At 39.5% G+C, this 23,472-nt stretch overlaps 2 protein-coding genes across 2 annotated transcripts in view; both read left to right on the plus strand.

The window, feature by feature from the left end:
* The window catches only part of ITGAV (integrin subunit alpha V), a 44,669-nt gene extending 26,214 nt beyond the window's left edge, over positions 1 to 18,455 (plus strand). The window contains exons 17-30 of the mRNA XM_027721052.2: positions 565 to 719; positions 2,024 to 2,161; positions 2,884 to 2,951; positions 4,098 to 4,245; positions 5,169 to 5,261; positions 6,290 to 6,369; positions 7,484 to 7,564; positions 7,922 to 8,027; positions 8,880 to 9,038; positions 9,895 to 10,008; positions 11,248 to 11,361; positions 11,455 to 11,562; positions 12,576 to 12,698; positions 13,043 to 18,455. Of these exons, the coding sequence (XP_027576853.1) occupies positions 565 to 719; positions 2,024 to 2,161; positions 2,884 to 2,951; positions 4,098 to 4,245; positions 5,169 to 5,261; positions 6,290 to 6,369; positions 7,484 to 7,564; positions 7,922 to 8,027; positions 8,880 to 9,038; positions 9,895 to 10,008; positions 11,248 to 11,361; positions 11,455 to 11,562; positions 12,576 to 12,698; positions 13,043 to 13,138 (1,583 nt within the window). The 3' untranslated portion in view covers positions 13,139 to 18,455. The remainder of the gene's footprint in view (positions 1 to 564; positions 720 to 2,023; positions 2,162 to 2,883; positions 2,952 to 4,097; positions 4,246 to 5,168; positions 5,262 to 6,289; positions 6,370 to 7,483; positions 7,565 to 7,921; positions 8,028 to 8,879; positions 9,039 to 9,894; positions 10,009 to 11,247; positions 11,362 to 11,454; positions 11,563 to 12,575; positions 12,699 to 13,042) is intronic.
* A 3,004-nt stretch (positions 18,456 to 21,459) lies between these two features.
* Positions 21,460 to 23,472, plus strand: part of FAM171B (family with sequence similarity 171 member B) — a 34,579-nt gene continuing 32,566 nt past the window's right edge. Inside the window, exon 1 of the mRNA XM_027721057.2 lies at positions 21,460 to 21,695. Coding sequence (XP_027576858.2) covers positions 21,524 to 21,695 — 172 coding nt within the window. The 5' untranslated portion in view covers positions 21,460 to 21,523. The remainder of the gene's footprint in view (positions 21,696 to 23,472) is intronic.

Below are 23,472 nucleotides of genomic sequence, written 5' to 3' on the forward strand. Positions count from 1 at the left end.
GGATCAGAATCAGGAAAAGATTGTTTCCAACAGGTTTTTTTAGTGGTCTCCATGAGATTTTGTAGAGTGGCAGGCAGCCTGCTGCAATCAGGTTTTGTCTACTGATTCTAAAAGCTTTTTCTTGTTATCTGTATGGCATATATAGAGGTGCTGTGATTTGAGAAAGCTCATATTTTGAATTTTATTATCTGTATCAAATATTTGAAGTAATTAGATTAGCAGTAGAGTTTAAATATATAATTGCTATATGCAAGATTGCTTTAAAGATTTCTGGGAGGGAAAGATTTGACTTTTGTTCTTGCATTGCTATAGCAATTATAAATTATAAATGTGTCAGTGCTCTTCCATGTTTCTAGATTTTAAGGAAAAAGCAGAGGACAGCAACAGTGCTTGAGAACTAATGTAGTAACAGATTTTACACTGGAAGAACTTGAAGTTTTAAAAGTGGCAAGTACTGGGTTGTCATTGTAGCTGAAATCAGTGTTCAGCTCCATTCCTGATGGGAATCTGCACTGTGTTTAATGGAATGAAACATGCCTAACCTAAACACTTTGCCTTGGACAGATTTCCAAGTGGAGCTGCTGTTGGATAAACTTAAACAGAAAGGAGCTATAAGGAGAGCTCTCTTTCTCCACAGCAAACAGCCCAGCCACTCTAAAAACATGACTATTACAAAGGGGGGCAAAATGAACTGCGAAGAACTTGATGCCTTCTTGAGGGTAAGTAGCCATTTGTGGTTTTTTTAGGCAAATAGTTTTTGATGCCCTGTCTATTACAAGTTCCTTGTGTCAGTTGTTAAAAAAAAAAAAAAAAAAAAAAAATGGAGAAACTTTATATTACTGGGACTGAGGTCCTGGTCCCTAAATGAATTGGAATTTTAATTCAGAATTATGTTAACAAACTTCTTGAATGAATCATCTAAGCACCAAATTAATTGTGATTTCCAAGGAATATGAAACTCAATAACCAAAAGTTGTCCATCTACTTTGGAGGTAAAAAAATAAAGAAAAATATGGATCTGCAACTAAAAAGCCAAGACCAGCAAATAACAGAGGAGACAGAGAAAGTTAAAATATTAAGCTTGCTTTTTCTCAGTCTTTCTGTTTTAGTCCCCACAAATGTGCACAGATACTAACACAATTAAAAAGTGTAACCCCATAGAAGAAACACTGTGTGTAGCTATGTAAGTTATATGCAGCTGAGATGTATCTCTGAGTCCCTATAAATCAAACATAAACACTACTTACTTTCCTCTCAAGAAAGCACTAATAAGCCAATAAAAATACTAGTAATCATTAAGGATTCATGGAGGATAGGTAAAACCTTTCTTTCACCTGCCTTGTGTGTGGGATGTAGACGGAATTAGACCTCTCAGGTCTCAGTGTCAGTAAAGCTTTAACATATTTCCACCTGAAATTTTCATAAAGAAAGTAAAGATACATGACCTCCATGAAGTTACCTTAAATGGGATGCAAAACCAGTTGAAGACTATATGTAATCAATGGGTTTCTGCCCACAGAAGATGTGTTCTGAGGTAAGATCCTGAAATGAGCTGTTCCACAGTCAGTAATTTCCATTGGTCTCAGAAACGAAGCAGAGTTTACACTGATCTAACATAAAGCTAAGAGCTGGTTTGTAACTAATCTGAAAGGCAGGATCAACATTTGACAAACAGGATGATTTGAAATTATCAAGATGAAAGTCAGCAGCTCCAGAGCACAAAGCAATGATTTTAGGATAGAAAAAAAATCCTAAGTCCGAAAGTGAGGATCTTGGAAGCCAATGGAATTTTGCCTGACAGGAAAGTGTGGAATTGTTGTAGCCCTTGGTTTCCTTGCTATTAGAGTTCTGTGACTGAATATTCCTGTATGCTCCAGTTTTCCATTTGTTAAACAGGAATTTTGCTGCAGGTTTCCTGATAGGAGATTTTTGTAGTTTGGAAAGAGCTCAGAAGTTTTCGTGTTGTTTTGGCCTCCTCGTTCCTACTATGTTTTAATTGTCCTGTTAAATTGCTTTTCCTCAGGATGAATCTGAATTTAGAGACAAGCTAACTCCCATCACTATCTTCATGGAATATCGTCTGGATTACAGAACAGCTGCAGATGCAACAGGATTGCACCCTATCCTCAACCAGTTCACCCCTGCTAATATGAGCAGACAGGTATATATTGCTCACACAGCCTGTGGTGACAGAACTTGGCCTTCAAAACTCATGTTTACCTTAGGACTTCTGAAAAATTAAGATACCTAAATATACATCTAGGCTTTGGTCTTTGAATTACGGAAATATTGATGGTTATTGTAAATTTGGTCTGCTCTCTTTGATTTTTTTTTTTTTTTGGTTGTTTTTTTCATCTCTCTCTGTATCAAATTTCTTTTAGCACTGGACTTCCTTTTCACACATCCTATTTAACAGTTTCCTGGAGAACAGCAGTTAGAGTAGTACTGAAAGTGTTAATCTTGAAGGCTTGGAGTGTTTCATCCATTGCTCATACTGTGCTGCTCTATGTACATTCTGTTTATCCCTCTAGTTCTCTTAAGGTAATAAACATAGTTTTTTCTACTTCTGCCCTTTACACAAATTTTTTTCACTTGATTGTAAAGAGGATAGTGGAGGAGCAACTCCAATATGAACAGATTATTCAAAGTATGGAAAGATGGTTAAGGTGTAGACACTAGTCCTAGAATTGCAGCGGGGTAGGATGAGGCACAGTGCCCTCTATGTACTCATTTGTTCTCTTCTGAGACTAATGACATGAAAATATCTCCTAGCCAGCTATTCAGAATGTTTTTTTCTTGTGGTGGTGAAACAATATTATTGGAAATGTATGTTGGAACGGATGCAGGAATTACTACAACAATATGCCTTTGATTTCTGCATAGGCACACATTCTGCTGGACTGTGGAGATGATAATATCTGCAAACCAAAGCTGGAGGTGTCAGTAGAAAGGTAAATACACGACAAAAATACCACAAGGAAAAGGAATTTCCCTGCTTGAATTCTAAAACTCAAGACCTTATAATACTTTTGTTTGAAGGATGTGTTGAAATAAGGAGGACTCCTCAATGTGTTCTATCCAAACTCATCCTTATATATTTTAAAGAAAACCCATTTTCTGCTTTGCAACCTAAAGTCTTTAGCATGTAATGCTGGGAGAGCATACCCCTCACTCCCACCTGGCTTCCACTCTAATGTTTATTTGTCCATTTGCTAAGCAGGACATGCATAGCAAGAATGACCCAGCGTTGGCTTCCATTGTACCACTGTTCTGTTGTTTAATACTAGATAAAATCACAAACTCACGTGTCTATCCAGGAAAGGGAGAACAAGGCTCTCTAGTCAGATGTATAAAAAAACCCCAGTCACTGGTATTGCTAATATCTTTTCTCAAACCTGGAAAAAAGAAACAAGTTTTAAGTGATAATTCATGAATCTGAGCATTCTGTGCTTTGCATGCCCTAAAGCAACTCTTAGTGTCTTATCTCTACTCATAACCTGTTTTTTTATGCCCTTAGTGCAGTGCTATAGCATGTGCACACATAGGATACTTCCCCAACACATTCATTCATGCAAACACTTCAGAAACATTGTATGTACATCAGTGCAGCTACAGTCAGGTTTCCTTGTAGCTGGTGAAATGAAAATACATTGTTTGGACAGACAGTCTCTTTGTATCTGGAACAAACCCATTGCAGAGGTCTTGACTGTATTCTGCAGTTGAGTTTTGTTATAAATATGTGCTTGTACCTCTTCAAAGTGGGCATGTAATTCCAAATGTGCACAGGGATTTAGCTGCCCACAGTTGTTTGTTCCTCCTTACAGAAAGGCGTCGGTGGTTTGCTGTAATTTGTAATTTTGTAGAAAGGATTCTTACAAAACAGCATGTAATATTTGCTCCATTTTTGTGATTGTAGATATGGGATTTTTTTTTAAACAATGTAGAGCTTTCCTGATGCTCCTGAAGCATAGGTACTGCCTCGAGATTTCTCTGATTTCCTGGTGCGATTTCAGAACGTCTCTTGTTTCTGTAGGCTCAGCTACTTCAGTAGCCTTTAAAATGTGAACGCAGAGCTCATTTTTACCCTGTTTTTGTAGTGACCAGAAGCAGATCTACATTGGTGATGACAACCCCTTGACCCTCATTGTCAGTGCTCAGAACCAAGGGGAAGGAGCCTATGAAGCAGAACTCTTTGTCGTTGTCCCGCCCCAAGCGGATTTCATCGGAGTTGTTCGTAACAACGAGGTACAATTCCAGCTGGCTTCTTGGGATCATCCTGTTTCATCTGCCACAAGTCTTGGTCTGAACAGTGCCCTTGTTCATTTAATTTAATTTAGACTTAGCCTGTCATGTGCTGGGTAAAGAGCTGGGCAGCTGTGAGGCAAGAAGTGATGTTGGGTATCACTGTCCTCCTTCCACCTAAATGTGTGGAAAGTCGTGGGTTATCCTGACTACACAGAATATTAAAATCTTTTTCCTGGCTTTTCTTATGTCCTGGGCCATGCTTTGGTTTGGTTCTCCAGTTTATCTCTGCTACTCATGTTATTTTACCTTCCAATCTTTGGATTTGAAGCCAGGTAACACCTGAGAAGTGAATTTAGTAAAGCAATGTAAGGATTAGAGAGAGTTAAGCACAAATGCAGGCTTTCTCGTTGGAGTAGGCTGTCCAGGGCGACTTGGCTGCTCCCCGGCCGCTCCCCGGCCGTAAATAAATACCTCCTGCTTATAGACTGAAAATTCTGTCTCTGAGCAGTTCTTCCGCGCCTTTTTGGGGGCACAAATTGGCATCAGATTGGAGATTCAGTTGCCTTCCCATCTTTATTTTCCTACTGAGAGTTTGCCCAACTGCCAAAGTTCTTCACACAGGTTATAAAGAATCATGTGGAGAAATGCTTTATGTCAGAGAAATCATAATTGCTAACCAATATAACAGTATTGGAATTTCTCTTTTTATAACCTTGGAAAGAGATCTATCTTGTGTCAAGACCATTTGGCTTAAGGGAAGCTTTCACACTCAGATTTTATTTGACTTTAGTGCTTGACTGACTTAGGGCTGAGAAGTTACATTTAAATTAATGCAGAATATCTAAAACTTCTCTCCAGATTTCATCCAGGTGTCCAGGTGTAAAAAATCATATTCCTTAACATTTCTTTCTGGTTTCTTGCAGGCTTTAGCCAGACTGTCCTGTGCATTTAAAACAGAGAACGAGACTCGCCTGGTGGTTTGTGACCTGGGAAATCCCATGAAAGCAGGAACTAAGGTGGGGGTTGGTCCCACAGGTGCCTGGTGGCTCAAACAGGAGGGCAGGTGGCATTTCTCTTAATCACAGTATTGTTTGGGCAGGATGTTTACTCACAGGAAATTAAGATTTGATCTAGCTGGCATTTAGCTACCCACATGTTTGGTTAGTACAGTGGTAGCTGGTTTCAACTTTCCAGATAAATTAAAGGCTGAAAGGAGTGGTCATGAGTTTTATGATGCAACTCAAAATAAGTAGTTCATTAAATACTGGAATTAATGAATTCTGGTCCCTCATGAGTTTGTCTTTATATTTATCTGATATGTATTTTTCAATATATAATAAAGAGTTCGCTCATGGCACACCTTTCTCTTAGATCATCTCTCTTCTGCTTAATTTTGTGAAGACTGAGAGGGAGTTTTGTCTAGTTGAGGCCTCTACAATTCCACCAAATGTAGCTGATATTGGAAGAATTAAAAAACTATCGGTGGGACCTGACAGATTTTATGATGATATGATGCAATACGTCACGATTATAAACACTTTGATGATACTTTTCTTCCAAGGGAGGTTTTGTATAGATGAATATAGATGAATTGTTTCCAAAGTTTTTTGAAGTATATCAAGCTGAAGGGTACAGATATTAAAGCAACTATCAATCACTGACTTAGTACAAACCTTGGGAATGAATTTGGAATCATTTAAGTGTGTCCTGTTCTTTAAACTGCAGTGGTTTTTGCAACACACAGGGAGGCTCAGCTATGTGTAAAAATGGCTGAAGCAAGGGCAAGGAGCATGATGTAACCCTTACTTTTCTGTTTTATGGCAGTGATGCCTTGGCTTTGATCTGCAGAAAGGGAGGTGCATGTCCAGCCTTGAGGAACTGAGCGGGTTTTATTTGCCAGTTCTACGTGTGCTCTCTCATGGCCTCAAGTCTCAAGCATCATATTAATAATATTATTTATTGTTGTAATATTAAGAGCATCAAGAAGCTGTTTATTGTGTGTTTTGTGGTGCTTCCACTGACCCCTGGTGATGTTTTTCTCCAGCTGTTGGCTGGCCTGCGTTTCAGTGTGCACCAGCAGTCCGAGATGGACACCTCTGTGAAGTTTGACTTGCAAATCCGAAGGTATGGAAATCTCTGTGTACCTCACCTGGTGGAAAACATGCACAGTAAATAGACTGTGAACTACTCAGGTTCACTCTGGACTAATCCCCTGGTCTTTGCCTCATATTTGTTTGAAAAATAAACACAGAACTCGTTTGTACCCACATACCATTGTGCTGCCTTGGCACTCCTGCAGTGCCACAGAATGACTTTGGGTTTACAGCCTTCTTTTAAAACTGGGGTTTGAACTCTGAATTCCTTCTGATGTCAAGCCAGAATTTCACATTTTATAGATTTTGAGGGTGAGAGTCTCTCAGAAGTGGCAGTGCAGAAGCAGCATGCAGTGAACCATCACAGCAGACAGCATGAAAGAGTCTGACCATTAAATGGAGCAAAAGAGTTGTGTTTGTGTTAATTATCAGAGAAGCACAGCACTGTCATATTCATATGATATTTATAAACCTGAATTTATACCTTCTGGAGATGATGTTTAAGATTTGGAGGTATGATCATTGGGAGTATCTTTACCTAGCACAGTTTTATGTTGCTTAGTGGACAGCACAAATTCAGCTGTTTTGTTTTTTCCCCACGTTGAACCAAAAGCTTTTATTTTTTTTTTCCTTTTTAGGGCTTCATTTTTTTTTATACTGTAGTGACTAAATTATTCTCATCCACAGATGCATTTTTCACCTACGAGAGTTAAATAAATTTAAACCTGCCATTCTGTTTTAATGGTATAAATAGATCAAAGGCCTTGGCAGCTGTCTTTAAACTCACAAAGCTCCATTTCCAAGGCTGGCACAGTTCCTAGCAGAGCAACTCGAGTCTCTCTAAAAGAGTGAGGTAATTACAGGTCAGGAGGAAAGCCCTGTTGCATGTATGTTTTAATTACAGCAGGAGCAAAGAATAATTAGGGGATTTAAGAAGGCCTTTCTAAAGGCAATTGTTTGATTAGGTAGACAGAATAATCAGATGTGTCATTTAGGTGAGCACTTACTTGACTCTGCTCCTTAGTTTTTAGCAGTTGTGCTCACGAGTCGTGTTATGATGTTACAGAGAATTATTTTAACATGTGGGGGTTTTTTTTATTAAATACTTTGTTTATTTAATAAATTACCTTTTATTTTCTCTGCAGTTCCAACCTGTATGACAATCTAAGCCCAGTAGCATTCTATCAGGCTGACCTTGCCATTTTAGCAGCTGTTGAAATTAGAGGGTAAGCACTGATACTATTTTAATAAACATTGTTAATGAGATTTGCATATTTTCTTCTTTATATTCACGGAACTTTCAGGTCTGAATAAATTTTCAGGAAGTCTTAGGGAATTTTTGATCATAAAGACAACATGGTTCTCTCTAACCACCCTTCGGATTTTCAGATCTTAAATAATTCTAAATAATTAAAAAATCAATTCCAAAAAAGGAATGTTGTGCCTCCATTACTAGACATTTTTTTTTGAAGAAAAAAACTACTCCAAGCATGCTGATTTTTTTAATTTTTTTTAGATACTCTAGAGAGTAATGTTTATGGTTTCATACCTGATAATAACAACTTCTTTGCTCCCCTTTTTAGTGTTTCATCTCCTGATCACATATTCCTTCCCATTGCAAATTGGCAGCCGAAGGAGAACCCAGAAACAGAAGAGGATATTGGGCCTCTAGTTCAGCATATTTATGAGGTATGGAATTACTGCTAATTTCAATGATACGGTGCTGTGATAAATTAAATCTTCTGTTGTAGTTTTTCTCTGTAGTAAATTATGATTTTTTTTTTCTTTATTGTCATCTTGCATGGAAAGAAAGATGTTATTTTTTTAATGCTGGGTCAATAACTGCTGTCTGTAAGAAGGGGTGGAACAAACAGAAGGGGCTGGTTACTTACATAATTACACATATTTTACTTTCTCAGCTTTTAATTCTAGGTAAAACATCTGAAGTAACTTTTTCTGCTCAGGAAATGGCTCATGGCTGTAAATTATTCAGTTATCCTCAGTTGTACTGCAGTTGTTCTAAATCATTCTTGTGAAGTCTTTTTGCCTTGAAAAAATTCAAGTATTTAAAATTTCCACACAAGAATGATCACAGCTTTAATCTAGATTGTTTAATTAAACAAAACTTATTGAGAGCTGTGTGAATAGTAATAGCTAAAAGTTGTCCTAGAACTTAAGAGACCATTTATCTGATGAAACTTGCTGCTGTATGTATCTGTGCTCAGAGTATCTTGGCTCAGGCTGTGATTCATTTAAGCGACTTAAAAAAAAACCAACCCATGTTTTATCAACGAAAAATTACATTAATTCAAGGCAAAAAGCCCTAATGCCATATAGCTTTTCTTCAAGTTACATTTTATCAGATTACAGAAGTAATTTGAAGTTTTGCCTGTTGGGGAACTGCAGTTTGGCAGGCACTTTTAGGTGAAGTTGTTGATGCTATTGCTCAAATATCAAATAACAAACTCCATGCACGTTAACAGAGAAAGTAGCATTGTTTGGGTGGGTTTTTTTACAAAAAAATTTTATTTTCATAATCAGCTGAGAAATAATGGTCCAAGTGCATTCAGCAAGGTGATGATGACCCTGCAGTGGCCCTACAAGTACAAAAACAACACACTGCTCTACATTGTTCAGTATGAGATCGATGGTCCCATGAACTGCACTTCTGACATGGAAATCAATCCCTTGAAAATTAAGGTAAGCAGGACTTTTCTTTTTTTTTTTTGAGTGGAATGAAGTATGTTTGGTTGGTTTGTAAGCCCTCAAAACAGCCAAATCCCTGAGAATATCTAACACTGAGTTGGTTTTTTGTCTCTTGCTGATGAATAAGGCAGCACTCTTTGATAGTACATGTTAACGTATACAGCTGAATTTTAAGACAGTTTAGAACAAGTAGTAAAAATCAGTATATTAAATTTAAGCAAACAGGGAAACAATTCCATGTATAGAACAACAAAGAATAATACTCTTGTATCTTTGACAATCAGGAAGCAACTTTAGTGAATATATATAAATAAAAATCTTCTGTGCTTCTGCTAGACCATTTGCAGTAATATATTTTTTACAACTCTTTTGAGTTTTCTCATAGAGATTTGTTGTGTAGAGGGTAAGGAGCATGGCTCTGCCTAGTCCCATATGTAAATTTGTAATTTTTGCATTGGGAATTTCTAAGGGATTAATGAAATAATTAATTAATCTACTGTACACTTCTTCAAGCCCCTGTTAAAAAAGTTTTTGTGTATGTGTGATCATGTGTACACATGTACAGTGCTGTAATACTGCTGTGCAAAACTGAATTATCTGTTGCAGTCTAAGAGCAATTTTTTTTTCTATCAGTGAAAAAGTTTTGGGTTGAAAAAGAATTAAGATACCTGAGGTTCTGGGTTAGCTTCTGGTATAAATTTCCACCAGTGATCTAGAAAAGACAGGAGTAGCATTTTATTTACAGCTGTTGGAACAGCCAGGATAGAAAGAGAGAAACCTGCAGTTATATGTTTTCTTGAAGTCTGCAAATGTCTAATTTATTGTTTGGGTTCCCTTGGTTGTACCTCAGATTTCTGCTTCTAAGGATGATGATAAGAATGACACAGTTGCCAGGGAAGATAACCGCGACCATCGCATCAGCCGGAGGGATTTGGCTGCCGCCGAGGGGGACGTGCAGACCTTGGTGAGCTCTTCTAAGCCCTTTAAGCTCAATTTGGGCTCTTCATTCTGGGTCAGTCTTCTGTATGGAGCTATTTGGAAATCAATACTTAAAGAAGCAAGGCTGGTAAAACAGGGCAGCTGGAGGGAGCAGGGGAGTGCTGCAGGCAGCACCTCTGCCCCAAGGCACAGCTGAGTTCACAGCACGTGTTTCCCAGAGGGTCAGTGGACCCTGCAGTCAGCCACGTGGAGGACCTGGCCTTGCTGAACAATACTGGAAATAATCATAAAATCATAGAATCAGCTGGGTTGGAAGGGACCTCCAAGATCATCAAGTCCAACCCTTGATCCAACCTCGCCGTGGTTCCCAGCCCATGGCACTGATGCCACATCCAGTCTTATCTTAAACACCTCCAGGGGTGGAGAATCCACCACTTCCCTGGGCAGCCCATTCCCATGCTTGATTACCCTCTCTGGGAAGAAATTCTTCCTAATATCCAACCTAAACCTCCCCTGGCACAGCTTAGACCGAGCCCTCTTGTCTTACTGAGAGTTGCCTGGGAAAAGAGACCAACCCCCCCCGGCTACAACCTCCTTTCAGGGAGTTGTAGAGAGTGAGAAGGTCTCCCCTGAGCCTCCTCTTCTCCAGGCTGAACAGCCCCAGCTCCCTCAGCCTCTCCTCATAGGACTTGTGCTTGAGTCCCTTCACCAGCCTTGTTGCCCTTCTCTGGACCTGCTCCAGCCCCTCCATGTCCTTCCTGAGCTGAGGGCCCAGAACTGGACACAGCACTCCAGGGGTGGCCTCACCAGTGCTGAGTCCAGGGCAAGAATCACTTCCCTGGTCTTGCTGGCCACACTGTTCCTGAGCCAGGCCAGGATCCATTGGCCTTCTTGGCCACCTGGGCACACTTTGGCTCATGTTCAGCTTCCTGTCAATCCAGACTCCCAGGTCCATTCCTGCCTGGCTGCTCTCCAGCCACTCTGTCCCCAGCCTGTAGCACTTCATGGGGTTGTTGTGGCCAAATCTGTCGTAGGAAGCAAACATGTTGCCATATCACTGTCTTTCTAACTGCAAACTATAAGTAATTATCTGGTACTGCAGGTTATGTAATATATTGGAATAGTTTATGGTGCTTTACCAGGAAAAGAGGACAGTAGGGTATGTGTATGTATGTAAAGTAAATGGGATTGAGTAAATGTCATGCCATTAATGGCTTTTCAGATATTTTCATACTTGGGATATCTGTCCTGTTTTTATGTGCAGGGCTGTGGAACTGCTGACTGTTTGAAGATTGTGTGTCAAGTTGGCCACCTGGAAAGGGGAAAGAGTGCAATATTGTATTTAAAATCACGCCTTTGGACCCAAACTTTCATGAATGTGAGTGACTGTAAATATTCTGTCCTTGTTTCTGAAACATTAAAAGTGACTTTTGTATCCACATGCAGTACTAATTTTGTTTTTCTCACACAGAAGGAGAATCAGAATCACTCCTACTCCCTCAAATCATCTGCTTCTTTTAGTGTTATCGAGTTCCCTTATAAGAACCTCTCCTTTGAAGATATCCACAACTCCACAGTTGTAAGTCATTTACATCCAGCTTGAGTTAATCACTTAAAAACTAATACAAAGACAACTATTGTTGAGGAGCATTTTTGTGGCTTGCTCTAATTGTAATTTTACCAGCTATCTGATTCATGTATTCATTTCAGTTATACACATAAAATTGAGGGTAAAACTAAGACTAGAGTTGACAATATTTGTATCTTGAAAGACTTAATTGAAAATGAAAAGAAACGATGGTGAACAGTCCTAATGTTCTTGTTAATGCCATTGTTGTTAGAGAAATATTTTACCTGAAATTTGTTTTCTGCTATAGTAGCACTTAGAGCTTGAATAATGGACCTTTATTATATTTTATGAAGTATTATGTGAATGAGGAACAAAAAGAGCATCTGTGCCCCAGAGGGTTTCCAAGAGAAAGCAGACAGGGTGCAAACAGAAAGGAATATATAGGCCAGTTGTTTGGACTGCCAAATTAAAAGTTTTTGGTAAGCACTATAGCATTTAAAGGTCTGAAGAAAAAGGTTGAAAAGGACTGTGATGGATTTATTTTTGAATATGGTTCCTAATGTCTATTATTAACTGGTTTTTTTCTCTCATAAGCCTTGTGGAGTTGATTTTTGTTTCGAAGAATACCACTTTTTAAGAAAAAAAAAACCCAAACAAAAAGCTCTGAATTATTTTTCTCTCACTCCCAAATATTTCCAGATTCCTACAGTTTTACTGAAAATCATCAAGCATTACAGAAGACACGTTGCCACATTATCACTGATGGCAAAAATGCAAAACCAAGCCAAACAAACCCCAACCCCCCGTTTTCATTTAATTTTAAAATCCCATTAAACTTGGGTCAGCAAAGGCTTTATGTCACCATTAATCTGTAGCTTTTTACTCACGTTGGGTGAAAAAGTAATTTATACTGGATTAAGATTATAATGTCTACAGGATCAAGATACACAAGACTTAAAGTGCATGAATGAGCTCAGTTTGTCATGGGGTGCAGAGTGTGATTTATTGTGTTTTTCTGTCAGGTTACTACAAATATTACCTGGGGCATTCAACCACAGCCTATGCCGGTGCCCGTGTGGGTTATAATTTTGGCTGTCCTGGCAGGGTTACTGCTCTTGGCTGTTCTAGTGTTTGTTATGTACAGGGTAAGTATTGTCTTTTTTTTCCCCTACTAGTGATGTGTTATTTCCTAGAGTACCAGCAGTTTGCAGAAGTGCCTTGGTCCCCTAATCATCTGAAGCAGTGAAGTTTTTGGATAACTAAAAGCTTTTCAGCTTTGTCAGGAAGAAGCTGAATAAAAGAGGATGTGTCTGTGATTGTGCTGACTTATTTGGTTTAATTTTTCAGCTGATATTTGCTGCCTTTGGAGGTCAAAAATCAGGAAAAAAGGAGTAGGAAATAAAAGTAACGTAATCAGCTAAGAAGGAAAGAGAAAGGAAGTGTATATTTGGCAAATCACAACGCAATTTCTTTATTCTCTTAATCACAGATGGGCTTTTTCAAACGTGTGAGGCCACCTCAGGAAGAACAAGAAAGAGAACAACTGCAACCACATGAGAATGGGGAAGGAACATCAGAAGCTTAAGCAGAGTTTTATCTGTGAGACATTCTGAAATTTCAAATTGCCTGCATCTTGGTTACAAATATTGGCTTCCCCATCAACAACAACAAAAAAAACACTCACAACTGCAGAGCTGCTGGTCTAAGCATCAGCACCTGCAAAATAAGAGCAATATATTTAAATCCTTCTTTTTGTATTAATTTCTGTTCATGCCTGCAAATAATGCAGCTGCACTGAGTGGTGGGTGAGAAAAACTCACCTGCTATGTAGTGCTTTGACTTTGCTTACTGGGATACAGGAGACATCATCTTTTTTGGTTCACGTACCGACTTTCCATGAATTTCTACATGGATTCTGCATTTGCTCTTGAAGCCAACAGTTTCTATAGGTACTTGTTGCATTACATGTTTAGTTTTGGTTGATTTTTGTTGGAGTACACTACATTTCGTTTTCTAGCTCTTCAGAGTTAGTTGCACAAAAAAAAAATGAATGTAGCTTGTTTTACAGAACTGAAGAATGTTCTTTGACCCATTAACTCTGATGACAGTTTTTTCTCCTGCTCAAAAAAATATGAAATATTCAGTGGAATCATTCACATCTGATACCTATTCTTGTTGCCCTGCCTGCTTAGTGATCTGTCTTGTGGTTTCCCTCTAGATTTTACAAATACTCTTCTCCCTGGGTTTCTGACTGTGGGGATTGAGCCTACAAACACAAAATGAGCAGTAGGAAGCTGGGGCTGATGTCCTTTCTGTGGGACCTAGGGAAAAGATTCAGGGCAAGATCCGAAGACTCTTCTGTGTGTTTCCACAGAGCAGGATCCAGGCGTTGCACAGAATTCTTGGCAGCACAGACTCATTCACGTACTGCCAGGGACAAGATGTTGGATTGTGGTTGCCCACAGACATGTCTGAGAAAATCCATAGCCTGAATGTCCACAAGACAAACCTCCACAGGGTTTGAAATGAAGTCTCTATATTACTTGGATTGAGTTTCAGTTTGTGGCAGTGGAGGGAATACCCTGTGACAGGTTACCTGATGCAGGAGCTGTTGTTCATTCTCACATTTTGTGATTGGCCATGCCTGAGTGCAGGATGGAATAACATAGGGAATGTTTGAACCAGGCTACCTGCCAGCCATGTGGATCCTGGCCACACTCACACCTGCCTTGCCTCCTGCCCTGAGAGAACAGTGAGCTTGTCAAATGAGGCAAAGCAGAGCTGGCAACATGAAAGGATTTGAAAAGAGAAGGTTTGAGGTGGCTTATTTAATTTCACTCATTCATTGTTTCATTGGCTTGTTTCATTTCACTCATTTATTGGATGTTCCACTGCACAAAAGACATTTCATTGCACAAGACATTTCATTATGTTCAGTACATTTCATTACCAGAAAAGACACTAAATATTTTGTTTCATTGCTGTTTCTTTAAACTTACCAGAAGGTCAGTGGTTGAAAGCCACAGCCTTACATCATTCTTAGCCTATTTCCCTCACCACTGGTGTAGTAAAGTGAAGCTTCTTACACTTCTGAGAGAACACAAGAATATTGTCTGTGCTCTTCAGTAAACAAGTAACTACAGATTAGGAGGTGGTTCGGCTTGTAACCACAGGTAAGTGTGTTGCACAGATCTTAGAGTGGACATAAACTGTTACAAAGGTGCCATCTATGAGAAGTTTATAATGTAATTTATTCCCTTCTGGGAATAAATTACGTTATGAACTCGCTGTGTGCAGCCCACATACACAAAGGAAGTCTTCTACTGTATTTACACCACTGAGATTTATGTAGACAAGCTCTTAAAAGGACAAAAAATCTAGTTGGTTTGGTTTTGTACCTTGGGGTTTTTGTTCAAAGCTGCTTCTCCCCCATAAATACTGCAAATCCTGCTAAACCCAGAATTCTCTGAAATGAACAGTTTGATTCAAGTCTTATTTCTGCATCCTTTCAGAGATTTAAAATCCACAAATGGATTTTGTTGTTAAGTCCATTCTTACTCGCTGAACCACGATGGCATCTGAGCCCTTAAGGAAGACAGCACAAAGTCTGTGGGGGCCAGTAGGTACACCAGATATAGGCTTGCATATTTATCCATTTACATGGGTTTGTTTTAGACAGTTTGTTTAGATATGATTACTTTATATGAAAGGCCATAGGGCATAATTTTGTTTTAACTGAATTTGTGTGGCCAAAAATGTTTTATTTTTTGCCTTTACTTTTAGTGTTGTTACTAGTTTTGTAGTAAAGCATCAGGAGTGAGGCTTTAATCCTGGCCTCAAAATGTGTCTTTGATAGAACAGCATTTCACTTCCTTGTAGTTCACACACTTTGTCAACTGATTATCTGTGTGCAGGGAGATTGGTTTTACCCAGTCTTAATCTTAGTAGGTTAAGAGGTTTAAGAGACTGGCAGACAGATTATAGCTCTAATTCTTACATGTGTGCTTTCATTACATGTACACACCACGTTGACTTGAAATTTATGAGACTACTTGCATGTCCAGGCGTTATAAGGAGATTAAAAAACTGTTTTAGAAAAGCACCATCAAGATCTCTCCAGCTCACATGGAAGGGGTACTGCAGCATTGTTAATGCCAGTGCTAACTGCATCCTCATTTTACTGTGCAAACTGGAAACTCATTTTGCTGACTTTCAGGATAAAAAGGTACATTTTATTGGTACAACTACTGTAGCTACAGAAAGTTTCTTCCATTTTTGAAGTTACATAAAGTAGTACTTATTTAAGTGATTTTTTTTATTTCCTGCATCCTACTGGAGAGTAAAAGCAAATAGTTGCTTCTCTTACCTCCACTGATTTCCAGTTTGGTTAAAAACCCCACAGGAGCACAGGAGGGTACAGGTTACTTGGTGAACACAGATGTAAAACCTCAAATTCAGGTTAAAGTAACATTTGTGTTTCAGGGAGGTTCCGAACTGGAAGTTGTCCCGAGTGGGGATGCAGGAAACATTTGGCAGCAATAAGATTCCAGACTTTGTATGTCCTCGTGTCAGTATAAATTTCATACTGACTTCCAGGCGTCGATGTAGTCTTATAGCAAATATTGTAGAACAATGGTAAATTTTTTAAAGAAACTTTTAGAAAATGTGTTTTGGAATGAAATTAATGTCTTTGAGTGAAAATTGATGTGCATAAGATGCATACTGGAAGCATTTAAAAAAAATACAAGTACAGAAACAGAGAATTAGCCTTCTTTTGAGAGTTCTGTTTCAGAAGCATATTTTTTATGAATATAAAATCAACAGCTATGTAATTATTTAGACAATAAAAACATTTTAAAAGAGCTATATCTTTTATAATGGAATATGAATTTATATAAGTACTCCAGTTTGCAATTACTGCAGCATCTCATGATCAGTGAAGTGATTTGTATTACAAAATGCATATTGTCTATTACTATATCTGACAATATTTTAAACCTAATTTATAGGTTTACATCTCTTTCGAGAAATGATGAAATTGTGGAGAAAGCTTTTTTTTTTTAAGCGTGACTGTAAAGTCAAGTATGGTCTATGTTTATCAATATAATTTGAAATCTTTGAGGAAATTTTTGGTATCAAGTTCATAATTTTATTTGTCCCATTTTTCTGTTTTAAATTTTGATTTATGTGTTGAACTTTGATTTGCATAGTGTTTGTGGAAACTTTAAGAAAGTTTATTACATGTGCTCTTTCTTTATAAAGCATTTATTCCAAGGCAATATTTTAAATATTTAATTGTTTCTAAACTTGTGTTCACACTTAAATAATCTTTAAGGTACCCTGTCACGGGTATATTGAGAATATTTTGGCCATAATCAGCATTCTCTTGGTTTTGAAGGATTCATGTTGCACTTATATTTTTGCAACGTTTGGCTTTGTTGGTGGTTACCCTGATGGTATTTTTTTCCTACACCCTCACAGTCACAGAGCAGTGAAAATTGGGTCAGGTTTTGTCTTTGGTCCAGACTAACGTGATCCTTCGCATTCAACGCTGCTGGCTGTTAACGAGGGGGGAAAAAAAGGGTTTTATAAGAGCAAAATGGAAATCCAAACAACGCAAAGGTAGTGGCAGACACCCCACATGAGCCTCACAGCAAAAAGGCTGTGGTTTGTCTGTCTGGGAGGTGGGAAGAACCCGTTGGTTCTCCGTTGGCAGTGGCCTCCTGGCAGGACCAAATGCCAGTTTGGATGACGACGATGTGCTGTGCTCGGACCTGGGTGCGATCGGAACTCTTTGGTACTGAATCTCTCCGTTCTAATTCCCACACGAGCAGCTCTAGTTGGCTGCCAAGTTGTTCATTTTTGTTTGCCTGCGAAGGGATGTGGCATTTGTTGGCCTACACTGTCTGCAAGGACAAACAAACCCAGTGTGTCCAGCTGAGGTGAGGAATGAACAGAACAGGATGTTTTTGATCGCCCACATTGGGTGAAACACGATGTATATTCTCAAGGACTGGTACAATTAAGTCCATTGTGGAAAGTTCGAGTAGAGGCTGTACAACAGTGGGTTTGAATCTGTAATGTTACTGCTGTTTCATATGTGATTATGGTATTTAGGATTTTGGTGTATTTTTTTTCCCAGCGTGTAGAATTTTAATGTAACACAGGAACTCTAACCTTTCATGCAATGACCTTCTCCAGATATGCTGCATTAAAGTTGAGTAACTTGACCCCTGGCTTTTGCAAAGTGATTGAAGATTTAACGTAGCATTCGAATCTTCAAAAAAAACTTGGACAGGTTTTACTTTTCTAGTCCACGAAGGAAACCTGTATTTGCTATTATACAAATATGCTGAAAATGTAACGTTATTTCTTTGTAATGGAATTTTTTTGCCTTTTTTGTTGTTTTTTTGTTTTGTTTTTGCTCGTGCATTAAATCAGAAGAGCATTGTTTGCACAAGCAGGAACTTAACACACTAACAAGAGTGCTGCATTTTGTGTTTCTTAGTCATGTAGTTAATATTTGTAAAATAAATGGGAATATTTTCAGTTACTCTGAACTTGTTTCCAAGGTCTTCGGTACATTTAAGGAGAGCAATATACATTTGAAGTCACCTTATTTTGTATTAAATTATAAATTTTTGAAAAAAAAACAAAAACAAGTGGGTATTGTGGCACAGTAATTTTGTACTGGTATGAAATATATAGCTATTAAGCTATGGTTTTCCTTTCAACCCATTTGTTTCATCCTAATGCAAATCTGATTGTTTTTATTAGGTTGTATTTTTCTACATATGTATACAATTTCCAAATATTATGATTGGGTAAATTACGAAATGTAAGCATTGACTTGATTCTGATATTTAGAATTTTGGAATAAAATACCTCTTAATCAACAGGAATTCTGTGTTTGGTTTTTGTTTTTTGTTTTTTTTTAATCTGAGGTGTATTTTTTTAAATGCATTAATTCACCAGCAAATATTTTGTAGTATATGTTTGTAATATAAAGATATCTGCTCAATACAGAAAGATCACATTTACACAACTTTTACATTCTCAGCTCAAGTGGCACATATTAACCTTGAGTCAAAAAAATTTCTAATCACAAGCAAGAAAGAGGATCTATTCGCAAATTATATTCTGCCATGAGAAAATTTGATTTCCGACAACAATTTTTTACATACTGCAAATTAACAGTTTAGATTTTATAGCTGCCATATCACTGCAGAAAATGGTGACAGCTTGTCCTTTGGTTAGGAAAATTCCCAGAGAACCAGTGTTTCTTTTCTTGTTGTATTATTAGCCTAATTTGATCTTAGCATTACATTTTCTTTTTCTGATTTACAGTCATACCTTTGTGAGTGGGCTGGCAGTAACTATTTGGTGTCACAATGAAGGCATACATGTTTGTTACATTGCTAGAACACATATTTAGAAATCAATTTTGATACTTTTGAACCCTTTAGAAAAACTCCAAACTGCTGAGTTCCCTTAATCACTATTAGAGAATTTGTTAACCTGAAGAAAACTGTCCATGTCTTGAGGTTATTTCTGTTTACACAACCCCACTGCCTCCACTGGAGCTGTGCTGCTTTACACTGTCTGGATTTCTGACTCCTTGCATACATGGATGATACTTTATTGCATGCTTTGACAATTAGTTTGTAAATGAATTACTGATGCATTAATACTTTATGACATATTACTACGTTAATGTTTTTAAATTGCCAGTTCAAGAACTTTTAAGAACACAGAGAACAACTGAAAATATTTTTTTTTAAGTATTTGTATGAACTTCTCATCAATATATTGTCTCATACAAAGAATTAAGGTCAGTGCTGCCAGCCCATCTGAGTAGCCTTGAAAGACTGCAGGAGTTACTGCTGGACATAATTCCTCTGGGAAATACTCAGGTAGTTGAAATAAATTACTTACTATCAGCTTTCATCTCTTTTTCAAAGAAAAGTTGGTTGAGAAAATATAATCTTGATTATATTTTTGCTGGAATGAGTGTTATTTTGTCCTCTAGTTTTTCTTTGTGATCGATCTAAATATAGTACAAACAATTAATTTCCACATGTGTTATTCCCCCTTTTGGAGCCATTTGCAAGAGAGCTTTTATGAAACATTTAACAGATTATTTTTTTTCCTCCCAGACCTTTATAAATGAATAATTGCTCATATTCATGTCATCAACTTTAATTTAAAATGTTCCAGCTGCCAAGTTGGTTCAACTATTCCTCTCAAAATGAGATTTTATCTTGTTAAAAGCCCAAGCCTGCAAACATTTGGAAGTGAACATGTATGTGATCCACCCTTTCTCAATACCACAGATACTCATCAGATAAATTCATAAAGAAAGGAAGCAAATTGCTCAAAGCATGAGCAAGTAGACCCTTTTCTTCTACCTGAGACCACACAATGTTGCAGGGAATCCAAAATGACTTCAATTGTAACAGTGGCTGTGCAGAAACAGGGGCTTTTTCTGTGCAGTGCCCAGATAAAAGGTTGAAAAAGGAAGCTTGGTGAGAGGATGTTAATTAGGATGTTAATTCTATGTCAATCCCAAATTTATTTGAAGTAATTGTTAATGGCAATGAATTTATTACCTTGGACTTTACAGAATGACATTACATTATAAGGAAAAATACATTAGATTTTTTTTTTTAGATTTTATAACAGATGTGTTGGAAATATGCACGGTAACCTGGCAGTTTTTCCTTTCAGTATGGGAAAATTTATACTCCTCTATAGTTTGTAACTCTATTCCTCTTTTTTTCCCTGCAATGAAGAAATGTTCTGCGATCTGAAAACTACAGAATTCGGCCTAGTCTGTTATTGTGGATAAAATTAAAAATTTTATTTGGCTAGTCTTTTCTTATTAAAGGCCAAATTAAGCGATCTTATACTTTTCAAAGAAGTTTATATTCACTGCTCAAACATACATTAAAAATTTAGTATCACCCAGTTCTGTGACACTAACAGTCATCATAACTGTATTTGTATCTCCTAAAGCTTTGATTCTCCACACAGGCATCTCTTTACCTTATTTACATGTTTACTCCCATTAACAGTCCTGATGCCAAACATTACACGTATTTCAGGACAACGGGTGCACATGAGTAAAATCGGAGTGGGGGTATGTTCGTGAAGGCAAGTCCAGAGAAGGGCAAGGAAGCTGGGGAAGGGTCTGGAGCACAAGTGTGATGAGGAGCGGCTGAGGGAGCTGGGGGTGTTCACCTGGAGAAGAGGAGGCTCAGGTGGGACCTCATCGCTCTCTGCAACTCCCTGCCAGGAGGGTGCAGCCAGGTGGGCGTCGGGCCCTGCTCCCAGGCGACAGGACGAGAGGACATAGTGTAAAGCTGCACCGGGGGAGGTTTAGGTTGGACGTTAGGAGGAATTTCTTCATGGAAAGGGTGATTAGACATTGGAACGGGCCGCCCGGGAAGGCGGAGGAGTCACCGTCGCTGGAGGTGTTTAAGGAAAGACAGGACAAGGTGGTGGTCGGTCACGGTTTGAACTTGATGATCTCGGAGGTCTTTTCCAACCTAACCCACTGTGTGATTCTCTGAACCGGCGGTTCAGTGACCGCCGGCGCCAGAGCGAAGGCGCTTTCCGAGCCGCCACCAGGCAGCGCCGGCCCCGCAGCGCCGGGGCCGCCACACGCGCCCTGCCCTCGGCAGCGAGCGCTGGGACCGCCGCGAACGCCGCCGCTCCTCGGGGGGCTGAAAGGAACCGAGCACGGTGAGCGAACCCCCGCTACCGGGGCGTGAGGCGGCCCCGCGGCCTCCCCTTCCCTCCCCTCCCCTCCCCTCACAGCGGCCCCGCCCGCCGCGGGCCCCGCCCCGGCACGTCCGTGGGCGGGCGGTGCTGCCGCCGCAGTGCCGGGGCCGCGGCCGCCGGAGCTGCCGGAGCCGCGGGAGCCGCCGGCCCCCCGCAATATGCCTCCGCTGCCCTGGGGCTGCTCGCCATGCCGGGCTCCTGCGGGCGCCTCTCCCCGCTGCTCCCGGCGCTGGCGGCCGCGATGCTGCTGCTGCTGCTGACGGGGCGGCCGCCCCCCTCCGCCGCCGCCGCCGCCGCCGCCCCCCGCCCGCAGCAGCAGCGGGCGGCGCTGCCCGGGGGCGCCCCCGCCGCGGCCTCAGGTACCGAATCCCCTCCTGCCCCCCGTCCCACCCTCCCCGAGGGGATGGCTCCGATCTCCCCGCGGTCCTGCTCGCCCGCGGAACCGGGCGGGGGGCGGGCGGAGGTCCCGCAGCCCGGCATGGACCGCTCCGGTTGGAGGGAGCGGGATCTCCGTGTGCCGCCGCGGTGGGATGGTGCGGCCGGGGTGGCCGGGAATGGCCCCCACGACCGGGCAGTGACCTGGATGGGGATGCGCCCTCGGGCGCCGGGAGAGTGGCCTCGAGTGATGGGGCTCCAGGGATTCCTGTGGGCTCGCAGCAAGGTGTCTGTGTGTACATAAATATATATATATAATATTAATATATTTGTTTCTATATATATTTATATCACTGTAAAAATAAACACATCTCGTACGTGTTCAAGCGTCTTGAGCCTGTCAAATGAGTGATGGGGCTGGTGAGCTCATTAGTTTTTGCATCCCTTCTGCAAAACAGAGAAATACATCGTTTATCAAAGAGTATAAAAATAATGTGCTTACTTCAGTGTTAGGCTTTAGTAATGTGGTCAAATATGTGAGGTTATCCATTTGCATGACTGAAGCAAGTGATAAGGTGTCTGTTCTGTCACTTAGTTTAAAAAATATGTGTATATCCTGAAGTTTAGTGGCTCAAATTAGGATAAACCCAGAATTTTTCTTTCACTGAAGAATTTCAAGATGGTTTCAAACATGAATTATTTAAGACCTCTTAACACCATGGCTCCGTTTGGGCATATCACCAGAACATATGTTTCATTTTTAACATATATGCATGCTCCTGTTTCCATTTCACTTCAAGAAGGTATAAAATGTGCTTAGCTTTAGGCAGATGGTTAATATTTTTCTGAATTGAAACCAATTTGCAAAGCTGCCAAAGTATGTGGGTTAATTAGGAAATATAAGCAAAGATATTAAATTATGGTATTTGCTTGTAATTTCTTAAAGATTTAGAACAAGTAACTAGAATATGAACAGGCTTAATTTTTCCTGATACACTCTTGAAATGCCTTCGTTTGCTTATTGGTTTCTTTCTTGTGTAGGTTTGGGGTTTGGGGGGGTTGTTATTTTCTTTCTTTTCCGAAGATTTAAACTGTAGAACTTTGAAGAACACCTTGGGTCTTGTTTTTCCTTTTGAACTGTTGATTTCTCATTAGTTTGTTTCTTAGCACGCTTTTAGTAGGATATACCATTAATCACCAGCAAACCCCACTTAAAAGGCATTGGCAGCATTTCTAAGTTGTACAGTGAACATTTTGCTCATTAAAAATTGAGAGGCAAGAAAAAAAAAAAAAGGACAGTTTTTGTAATGCAATGAATCCTCTTTGGTTTCAGGTATTGATTTCTATTCGAGAAGCTCTGTTCCCTCGTTGCCTTCAGCCCTGGCCAAAGTCTTTGTTGGTGTCTAACGTTTTGATGTCGATGCTATTGGTTTGCTGTTGTTGCTGTTGCAGACCCACGTGCCCCGTTGCTGCTGCTTTCTTTTATTTGCTTATTTTGCTTCATAGGTTTTGAGGTGTGAGAGTCAAGAAGTATCTTACAGCACACAAGCTGTAATGATCGGTCTCAGTTTATGACTGTTAAAAATTACCACTCGAGCTGGCCGTGGTTGTTTGTTTGTTTGTTGTGCTTAAATACAGTTAAAGCTTTATTTCACTTGTTGGCTGGATTTCTAAATGATCTTGATTAATTTTTTCCATTATGAAAATCGAAAAAAAAAAAAGGGAGCAATCTTTTAAAAAGATTAGCTAATTACTGCTATT

This window comes from Pipra filicauda, unplaced genomic scaffold, assembly GCF_003945595.2.
Source record: "Pipra filicauda isolate LSUMZ 115617 unplaced genomic scaffold, ASM394559v2 scaffold653_size182594_pilon, whole genome shotgun sequence".
Lineage (NCBI taxonomy): Eukaryota > Metazoa > Chordata > Aves > Passeriformes > Pipridae > Pipra > Pipra filicauda.